Here is an 11,385-nt window from a genome sequence, read left to right as displayed (position 1 = left end):
TCACAACCCAGCATTCTGTCTAATCCCCGCCCCTCTAAACGCTGATTGGATAGATTGAATCTGTGACGCCCAGCTTGTTTCCTGATGTCCTGTTCCTGCACAGCTCAGTGTTTTCTAATAAAATGCTTTATCCTTAATAAACTCAATACTTGTGTTAGATTATTAACAATAATAATGATAATAGAAATCACAAATGCTTTTGGAGGGAAATATCCTGAATAGAGCTGGATAACAGCATATTACTGAACAGAGTATAGTACAGTATGCACTAATAAATAAATCAGTCTTACATCCAAGTTTATTTTATTTGTAATGTGAAAAATTCTGCTATAAAACCACTTCCAAATAGTCTTACTATTGACTCAGATTATCACGTTGCGACTTTCCACTTTTCCAGGATGCCAGGGTTTATTGGAAATCTACATCAATAGGAAAAAAACCACACCCATAAACAATATTGATCCTTGTTCTGAAAATGTTTTTTCTAATCTATTATCCATAGTATTATATATCTGTAATATGTGTATTGTATTAACCAAAATCCTTTCATTGTAATAAGCGGATGTGAAACCTGAGGAAATTGAGTACCTCCTTGAGTACAACCTACAATTCAGTGTTTTTCCTGCCCTAATCTACAATCCGAATAGGCAGTACAAGCGTGCATTTAGTGTATTTGAGCAGTGAAAACACTAAAACAAAGGATTCTCCAAGACTAGGGTCAGGAACCTGTAATTTTACTGAGGAAAGTCCACTTCCAGTCCTGAGCAGATGAGGGGGCTACTTCACCAAGGCCCTGAGACCTGACCGAGGTATATGAGTAACTGCTATACACAGCACTTTGTCCAACAAAGTTAAATATGGTGGATATAATCAATACTTATCCAAACAGAACAGATGTAATTATGTCAAAGTGTACTATTTTATTTAACAATGTAGTATCTAGAGTAAATGCTGCTCCAGGTCCCAGGATTGATTCTATAATCCTTAGCATGGATTACTTGCTGTGTAGAGTTTCTCATGTTCTTCTTGTGTAGGTTTTCTTTGGGATCTTTTGTTTCCAAAAACATGCAGGTAAGCAGATTAGTTATAATACAGTACATTACAGTATGAAGTTATGGATTGGTTTTAAGTCTGACCCTAACCGAGCTGAAGATTTATGTAAGATGATGATGATGATGATGATTATGATGATGATGATACTAATACTAATATTAATACCAATACTAATGGTAGTATTAATATTAATCTAAGTATTAATATTATCATCTTTATCATCATCACATTGATCATGTTTTGTTAATCAGTATATTATACTACTACTACTACTACTACTACTAATAATAATAATAATAATAATAATAATAATAATAATAATAGAAGTAGCTTTTATATTCTAACTATTTAAATGTTTACCAGTAATGTTTATGCATATTAATATATAATAGGCCTACTACTTCTCTACTCCTTCTACAATTACTAATACTACTGATAATAATAATAATATCAATAATAATAATAATGATAATAATAATAATAATAATAATAATAATAATAATAATAATAATAATAATAATAATAATATTGTCACACTATAATTAATATTCCTAGAGAGCAAATAAACTGAACCTAGCAAATAAAATATGTAGACCTACTAACCTATTAGTACTATTGCTGCTAACTTGCTTAACATCATCATCATCATCATGATCATCAAAATGATAATCTTTAGCATCATACTGTGTATCCGTAATACATGTAAGACAGTACGAATGTATAATAACCATATGCACACATGCGGGTTTGAGATGTAATGTACAATTTCTGTCCACATTGCACTGCTGGCTAAAATCTGCAAATCTGACTGTCCGGTTTGTTTGAATAAGCAGCTCTGTGCGTGCGTTCGTGTGTGTGTGTGTGTGTGTGTGACAGAGAGAGAGAAATGGTGTGTGTGTGTGTGTGTGTGCTCGCGCGGGCTCGGCGCTTGGCTGGGCGGACTGCGCGATCTGCGCGTGCGGATTGCGCGTGCTCGATTATGTGGTGCGCGCGCCCGCCCGTCCCCCCGTCCGCCTACCGTCCTTCAGCAACATCTCTGTCTGTCTGTCTCTATCCATCATCGAGCTGCAGATTCTTAACGGCTTCAAATGCATCACCCCTGTCCTCGGTTTTCCATGTCGGCCAGCTGACGGAATCCCGACTGGGTCTCGCGCTTTTGTGAGGTGAGCACTGCAGACACACGTCAACACGCGCTACGGGCTTCATCTCCGACCCTTTCAGTTTTCTCCTCGAGCCCTATAACCCTGGAAGGAAGGATGAACCAAAGCGGGTTAAAGCGCTGCGGGGGGTTCGGAGCTGTCTGAGGTGCTGAAATGGTGATAAAATCTACATGTGGGATCATTTTGGTTTGGTCTGGTTTTTCATTTTTAAAGAAGGTTGCTTGTTGAGCATGTAGGCATCTGTACACATCAATGCTTCTTCATTTGGCTTTGCAATAAAGCTGCAACACGGACAAGCCGAGAATGTTTTATGCATTAAAGGTGCTTCTCATTGCATCTGTGCACCTTCTCAGTATGGATGTGTTCAGACTTAAAGATTTGTACGTTTTAATTTATATTTAATGTATTTCTGGATTACATCAGTATCCAGTGCTCTGGAACAGGACGTGGTGATGGAAAATCGTGGTTTATTTCACAGGTTACGCAAAGAGTCATAATGAGTCAGGATCAGCATTTCACTGGAGGTCCATATCACAGAAATGTGTCATAGTTAATAGATCAGCATGCACAGGGTGCAATGTACTGCACAATTTGCTGGATTTGTTGCTCTTATCTCAGTTCCATTTTTCCATAAGATGCTCTGATTTTATTATCTTGAGTTTCATAATGGAGACTTTTGAAGTTACCTGTTGATTTCAGCCTCTAAACCAGATAAATGTACAATATCCAAAAGAATGAAATGTGCTCCGTAATTTCTTGTTTAAAATTGATTTTGTGATTCAAGCACAGACTGTAAATGACTTTCCTTGAAAAGAATATCATGTTTTCTTAAATACTTTTTTAAAAATAATTAAAGTAGACATTGTTTATATGAATTATATACACCCACATGCACCCACACTCACTTACTCTTGGTCTTAACTAATGAACTTACTAAATAAATAATGCTCATGTCCTTTCTCTTTGCACACATAAAAATTGTCAATACATGATTCTTTATATTTATATAAAACAACCTAATTATTGTTGCAAATGAAAAACAAAGCTAACTATAAGTAAAGTAAAGACTTACAAAATAAGTGAAAAGAAGTCTTGATCTTGTACATGCTTGATTTACACTAAATCCTGACTAATCCTGGTTTTAACATGACTTGCTTTTTATTATAGCAGTCTTGACTTCAGACTACTGTACACCCCTTAAATAATTGCTATACATTTGGATCAACACACAATCAAGTTAAGATGGAACACTCTTAGAAAAAATGCCCTTTCCTCATTACTTGTGGTTCGAGGCAGTTCAGGACACAACAGCCTGCAATGCCTGTTTGTTATTTGAAACTGGGTAAGGGAACTGGGGTTAAATCCAGATAAAACCTGAAAGGCATGAGGAGAACATGCAATGATTTAAAGTCGATGGGCATCCCATGGATAAAGTCTACTTTTAAAAGACCAAAAATCTTTTTTAGGGAAAAAAGCAAACTTTAATCTACACTACATTCACACACACTACACGTACTTAAGGGCACCACTCCAGTGACAAGGAAAGGAACAGTTACATTCCTTTTTCAACAGTGCGTGCTGAAAAACTAAATCCATTAAACTTTAAAAAAAAGACTTGATCATGCCTGAGTCTCTTACAAAACATTGAATGTTTTCCTGATGCATTGATTTTTTGTTGATCCTTGGATTCGAACACACACCCTGCTGATCATCTGATTGAGTCTGTTAACATGTGCATTGTCTCACTGACATATACTGTACTTGCCTTGTCTCTCATCACTAGGTTGACTGGTCTTCTGGAGAAGCTGTTGAGAATTGGATTTCTGCCAACATGGCGCAAACCAACAGCATCACTCAGAACAGCAATGGAGAGACAGATGACTCCCCCAACACACTGGTGTACAGGAAGGTAAGACTCAGGATGCAGTTCTTTATATCCAAGTTTATATTTTGACATTTGATTTGAGAAGGAAAACTAAGAGAGCTAGAGCCAGAATGACAGTTTAGTTTTTTTCACAAGGAACGCTCAATTCAGAGAGGCATAGTCAAGCTGGCTAGCTTTTATGGATGCTTCGGTTTATTTATATATTTTTTATTTAGCCTAATTCTAAAAGTGTAAAATTCATCACTCCTCTGTGATTTAAATCTTATTTATTTATCCATAAGACAGATTTTTTATTTAATTCATTTAAATTTACATTATGTTTTATGATTTTATTTTTTAAATATTTTTTTCTCTCCTTTGAACAGATTTATTTATTTATTTTAGGAAATATGGGTTTAGTTTAACAGATCATTTTCCTTTTTTTGTAATTTTTTTTCCCTTTTTTTTTATTCCATGCATTGTAGTTAGTATGCCAATATTATACATATTTGACCAACTATTAATTTTCCCATTTATTAATTTTACAATTTATTTAGCACATTCTCTGACTGTATTTTTCTATATGATGCATGTTTTTCCACGTGATCTTCCATCACATGACAAATTGTTTTCCATTTAAAAAATATCCATGCATTTTTATTCATGTTTCACAAAATTCATTTATTTTCTAATATTAGTTTCTTCTATAAATGAAATAAATCATAGGGAAAGAGTGAATGCAAACGGGGGAAAAACCAAATACAAAACATTGCCAAAATACTAAAAACCATAACCTGAATGTGAAACGTGCGGGAAATGGTGAAAACCATGAAAGAGAACAACAACAAATGAAAGACAATGAACCGTGACTATATACACATGGGCCAATTATCATGAACATGAATCAGGGTATGCATACAAATTGGTGGAATGATTCATTAAGGTGCAGTGGTTTGTGGGAAACATAGTCCTTGTCCATAATCATAAGCATTTTTGAGACTTTCAGCAATTTGTTTACCAATATTTGGTAAAATCTATGGACATATTCTAATGTAGTCAATTGATTTAATGTTAATAATATTATTATATGTAATATACATATTATAATATTATAATATAACATATGTTAACTATTGTAATATATATGCATTTGACAATGGTTTTCCTACACATTATTTTTGCACATAATTTGCTCATAATAAATTTTTTTTTGCACACAATATTCCAGTGAATAACTTTTCGTGATGCACATTTTTTCCCCACATGTGGCTTTTCATCACACGACTATTAAAGAAAATCTTTCACATTTATTAAAAAAATCCATACATTTTTTAGCATTAAGACTTTTTCACATTTATTGAAAAATATTTCCATACATTTTGTACAGTCTCGAGTGACTTTTTCACACAATTAATTCCTTTTCTTTTGTTTAATTCCTGTCATTTATTTTTTATCACTGTCCATTTTACACAATTATGGGTTTAGCTAAACCAATAACTCTGTTTTTCGCAACATTTTGTAAAATCTGTAGAAATGTTTCCATGCATTTAATTGAGTTTTATATTTTACTACTTTACAAAAATTTACATTTATAAAAATGCATATTTTTTTTTTAGCATAACAATTTTTCACGTTTCAAACATCTGATTCATCTTATTGCTCTGCATAAACTTGCAATGTGTAACATTTTTTTAAATGCAGATTTTCATGTAAATTACGTCATCATGTGACTCAAATGTGTGCTCTTTTTTCATAATCCTTGATGTGGTGATGGCTCCTGAGAGTATAAAGAGTAAAACACATTTCTAGCTACAAGTCGGGGATTAGTAAAAGGCCAGACATGCAGTTAGCGTAATAAATTTCACTTATTATTAACTCATTACTAACAGTCTAAATAAATGACCGTCTACTGTTAAATCTTGTTTTTAGTTGGATTGTGGGTAGGGATCCTGAAAATCAGAATGCCTGTGTTTGAATATTGCCAGTCAGTGGAACAAAATCATCTATTTGGATGTCAGCCAGTGTGGAAATCTTTTCGCTCTGACTCACTTTGTAACTCGTTATTGTGACTCGATGTGATGTGTTGAGTTCTTTCTATTTATCCGAGTCTTCCTCTTTATAGATTGAGTCATTTGTCTCAGTGCTGTTTAATAATGTCCCAAATGAATGCACAGAAGAAGTCATACTTGTGTTAGTCATAGACTTTGGAAGCTGAAGTTGTATTATTTAATCTGTCAGGCAGGAAGTCAGCTGAAGTTATAGAAATGAAGACATTTCTAAATGCACTAAATGAGCTTTAATACTTCCTGGGTGCTTTCAATAATAGTTTTTAATCAGTTATCTCTTTTATTATATATGAAGTTCTGCAAAATAGGATAATCACAAGTAGAATCATGTCACATTTAGTCTGGAGACTAATATAACGCTTTATAGTAGAATTTTTTAATTATATATATATATATATATATATATATATATATATATATATATATATATATATATATATATATATATATATATATATATACACAGTACAGACCAAAAGTTTGGACACACCTTCTCATTCAAAGAGTTTTCTTTATTTTCATGACTATGAAAATTGTAGATTCACATTGAAGGCATCAAAACTATGAATTCACACATGTGGAATTATATATGGAATTATATACATAACAAAAAAGTGTGAAACAACTGAAAAATGTCATATTCTAGGTTCTTCAAAGTAGCCACCTTTTGCTTTGATTACTGCTTTGCACACTCTTGGCATTCTCTTGATGAGCTTCAAGAGGTAGTCACCTGAAATGGTCTTCCAACAGTCTTGAAGGAGTTCCCCGAGAGATGCTTGGCACTTGTTGGCCCTTTTGCCTTCACTCTGCGGTCCAGCTCACCCCTAAACCATCTCGATTGGTTTCAGGTCCGGTGACTGTGGAGGCCAGGTCATCTGGCTCAGCACCCCATCACTCTCCTTCTTGGTCAAATAGCCCTTGATGCCTTCAGTGTGACTCTACAATTTTCATAGTCATGAAAATAAAGAAAACTCTTTGAATGAGAAGGTGTGTCCAAACTTTTGGTCTGTACTGTATATATATATATATATATATATATATATATATATATATATATATATATATATATATATATATATATATATATATATATATTCCATCATTAACATTCTGCTAATTAACAAGCACTGTCTACCCTAATCCTTTTTCAAACGTAGTCTTGTTCTATAGGCCGATTTATTTTTATTTTTCATTTCTGGTCATACAGTTATACACTCTAAAGCTTGAAATGGCACAAATAAACTTAATAGTGCTTTATAATACTTATGATATGTAACATTATATCAATTTGTTCATATTCTGAAGAATTTTATTCCACTTCCAGTCAAAGAAAAACTTATAAGTCCAGCAGTCATTGAAGATCATGTAAGATAAAAGCATGTAAGGGTTTGTCTGTGTTCCCTCTGTCAGGAATGTTTAAAGCTTTAGCTATGTAATTCTACAACAGAGTGTCACTTCAAACTCACTTTTTAATGGAAATAACTCTCAATAAGGGTTTTTGGTGAAAAAAAAAAAGAAATCTTGAAGAACCCACAAGGAACCTTGAGAAAGGTTTATTTTGAAGTACAACCTTCCAGAGGTTCTTTTAAGCAAATAGTACAAATGATGTAGTAACCCACCTTTGATGTTCTCTTTGAATAATTATTCTTGTGGAAGGGTTCTATGAAGGACCACAAAACAGAGTTTTATCCAAAAGTTACAAACCTTTCATATTCAAACAAACCCTTGGAGTGTTTTATCTTCATTCAGCCACACCGATATACACCTACATAGATGTTTTATTAGTCTTATTGTACAGAGTAAAGTATTCATAGTAGTTGAAGCATTGTGTGCTTTTTATCATGAATAAAACTTGCAGAATAAATCAGGAGTTAAAGGGTTCATTCGAAACTATTGTCTGGTATGTGACCCATGTGTGAATGGACGTGTATATTTACGAGGCTTTTGCGTGATTCATGCCTAGTGTACTGTGCGCTGTGTTTGATCACACACACACTTATGCACGACAGGCCACAATTATGTCTGATGAATGACTCGAATACGCACTGCTTTTTTTTTTATTATGCCTGTTAGAAATAATATCGAATCACGGCTCGGAACGTTAGTTGTTTCCGTCACAGATTTATCTTCCTTATGAAGCGATTATGAGACGGTGAGGAAAACCCGCTACATTCTCATTGTATCTGGTCTTTACTTCACACCTGAGTGTGTTTGGTTTTTCACGAGGCCTTCATCCGATTGAACAATATGAGAGAGTGAATCATTTCCCAATCTCTCTCTCTCTCTCTCTCTCTCTCTCTCTCTCTCTCTCTCTCTCTCTCTCTGTCACTTTCTCATTCACTTTCTTCATTTCACCCTTCAGTTGGTTTCTGCACTGCTTGTTCCTATTTAGAGACATGCACACACAAACACACCACTGTTGCGCTGTTCCTCACCATTGTTGCCACTGGCTCAATCATTAGGGATAAACTTATACAGAGTAATTAATGATGCTAAAATTTATATTTGCAATCAATTTATTGCCGCTTTGGGAAAACGCACTATATAACTAGACTTGAATTGAATTGAATAATATTTCAGTGATATGATATTAATATTCATTAGGAATAACCTTTGAGATTTCACTTTTATGAAACTCATCTGGTGTTGTGTTGCGTTTTTTGTCTTTTTTCAGCTGTGGAATTTTCAAGCTGATTAAAGTAGGGCATGTCGTGTGTGTCGAGGACAAGAGCTGAGCTGTGTTGTGAGGTTAAACTTATTTTCCCTGTCTGCCTCAGGGTGACTTAGTGAAGCAAAAAATTATGTCCTGTAGCCTGAGGGAACGACAGTGACACACAAACACACACACACACACACACACACACACACACACTCACACACTCACACTGGTCATTTTGTTCTGGTTTGCCATCCTGAATAAACACAAAGCAATTCATACCCACAAATTAAAAAAAATAATAATTAAGATTGGCTGTTAATGCTAGCATAACACTTGCTAGCAGGTAGGATTCTTTGGATGATCCCTAGTGCTAGCCAATAGGATTGCATAAATTTAAGTGCTGACCTTGTGTTCTTTCCAGCATGTTTATCTAGCAAGATGAAAACTCAAAGACTAAGCACTTCATGGTACCCTGAAAGTAAACACGACCAAGTTTGCTTTACACCCAGCTAGCTTCCTGCAGACAGTGAAAGTGTTTAATCTGGCGAGGACAGTAAACTGATGCTTTTCAGTCAACAATCGTTCAAGCTAAAAGCCGATTAAATGTCAAATCGTTTCCGTTTTCTCCTTCTGAGTTTAGAAGAAAAGCCCGAGCTCCATTGTGAAAATTTCTCTGCCTGTAGCGTAATTGCCTGTATTACTAGAACCACATCCTGGTAAAGATGCTGTACTCATATTTTAATGCTCATAAACCAAATATAATCTCAAATTTTAATTAAGGATGATTTAGATGAGTGCTACTATTTCCAAATAGGTTTCTGTGGCCTGCAGTTTTGTTATGATGCATTTTAACTTGGTCCCTGTCTATGTTCCTGTTTGCAGCATTGTGGTGTAATTGTTGCTGGTGTTTATTCTGCTCCTGTGGTGGTGTTGATGTTATTCATGGTGATATTTTGCTGACAGTAATAATGGTGTTGTATTGGTGGTGGTGTTGATGTACTATATAATATATAATATACTACATGCACAAAAAAGACAATTAGTATGGTCTGTGCTTGCTGAACATCCCATTTCACCTTTAGTCACATTTATGTGCTGTTATTATAAACTCCACTCTAATTTGAAGATGTTCCACTAGATAATGGACTGTGATTATGGAGATTTGTGCTCATTCAGCCACAAGGGTATTAGTAAAGTCAGGAAGTGATGTAGGATGAGAAGGTGTGGAGTGTAGTCAGTGTTCCAATTTTTCGATAATCTGCTGGTCTTGTTGTTTTGGTGATGGTGATGAGTTCTTTAGTGTTTTATTCAGTGGTGATTCAGTTGATGTTATTAGTGTTGTTATGGTGGTTTTAAAGTTATTAGTGTTGTATGTGTATGGTGGTGGGGGAGCTTGTAGCTTAGCAGTTAAAGCATTGGACTTTGGATCGTTAGGACATTAGATCAAATCCCAGCCACACCAAGCTACAAATTCCAGGCCCCTAAAAAGGGCCTTTAACCCCATAGCTGCTCAGTTGTATGAATAAGATAAATGTAAGTCTCTCTGGATGAGGGCATCTGCCAAATGGCATAAATGTATTTGATGGTGATAGTGTTGATGTCAGTGGTAGTAAAAATGTTATTAGTGTTGTAACTCTTAAATCCTGTAAAGCTGCTTTGAGACAATGTCCGTTGTGAAAAGCGCTATAGAAATAAATTTGACTTGTTGTATATTGTGTTGAAAAATGTATAAGTGTTGTATATGGTGGTGATAGTGTTGATGTTATTGGAGTATTGGTGGTGGTCATAATGTTATTAGTGTTGTATTTGTTCATTATATATTATTGGTGTTATATTGGTGATGGTAATGTTTTTGGTGATGTATTGGTGGTGGTAGTGTTGATGTTTTGGTAATGATTTGGTGGAGGCAGTGATGATGTCATTGGTATATTGGTAGTGGTAATAATATTGTTGTATTTGGTAGTGAAAGTGGTTATTGTTGTTATTGTTGTGTTTGGTACACATAGTGTTGATGTTATTGTGTTGTATTTGTGGTGGTAATAATGTTTATTGGTGAGGTATTGGTGCTGGTGGTGTTGAGGTCATTAGTTCTGTATTTAGGGTTGATAATGCTGATGATATTGGTGTTGTATTAGTGGTGGTGAAAATGTTATTAGTGTTGTATTGGTGGTGGTAATGATGATGTTATTGCTGTTATATTGGTGGTGGTAATACTGGTTTTGGTGATGTATTAGTGGTGGTATTGTTGATGGAGTGTATTTGGTGGTGATAGTTGATTGGTGTGTTTTGTTGTATTTTATTGTGATTGTAAAGTTATTGGTGATGTATTTTGTAGTGGTAGTAATGTTGTTTAGTGGTGCTAATGTTAATAGCATTAGTGCTGTATTTGGTGGTGATAATTATTTTATCAGTGTTTAATTAGTGGTAATAATAATGTTATTTGTGTTGATTCATTTGTGGTATATTTTTAATGTATGCTATTATAATATTGGTGATTGTATATATATATATATATATATATATATATATATATATATATATATATATATATATCATTGTAATAGTTGTGATGATGTTTAGAGA

At 34.4% G+C, this 11,385-nt stretch overlaps 1 protein-coding gene across 1 annotated transcript in view; it reads left to right on the top strand.

Moving 5' to 3' along the window:
* The first annotated feature begins 1,988 nt into the window (after positions 1 to 1,988).
* rgs7a (regulator of G protein signaling 7a) overlaps positions 1,989 to 11,385 on the top strand; it is a 61,281-nt gene continuing 51,884 nt past the window's right edge. Inside the window, exons 1-2 of the mRNA XM_046855665.1 lie at positions 1,989 to 2,216; positions 3,997 to 4,122. Of these exons, the coding sequence (XP_046711621.1) occupies positions 4,045 to 4,122 (78 nt within the window). The 5' untranslated portion in view covers positions 1,989 to 2,216; positions 3,997 to 4,044. The remainder of the gene's footprint in view (positions 2,217 to 3,996; positions 4,123 to 11,385) is intronic.

This window comes from Silurus meridionalis, chromosome 8 (genome assembly GCF_014805685.1).
Source record: "Silurus meridionalis isolate SWU-2019-XX chromosome 8, ASM1480568v1, whole genome shotgun sequence".
Lineage (NCBI taxonomy): Eukaryota > Metazoa > Chordata > Actinopteri > Siluriformes > Siluridae > Silurus > Silurus meridionalis.
The sequence above is the reverse complement of the archived record's forward strand: the minus strand, read 5'-3'. Positions and strand labels throughout refer to the sequence as shown.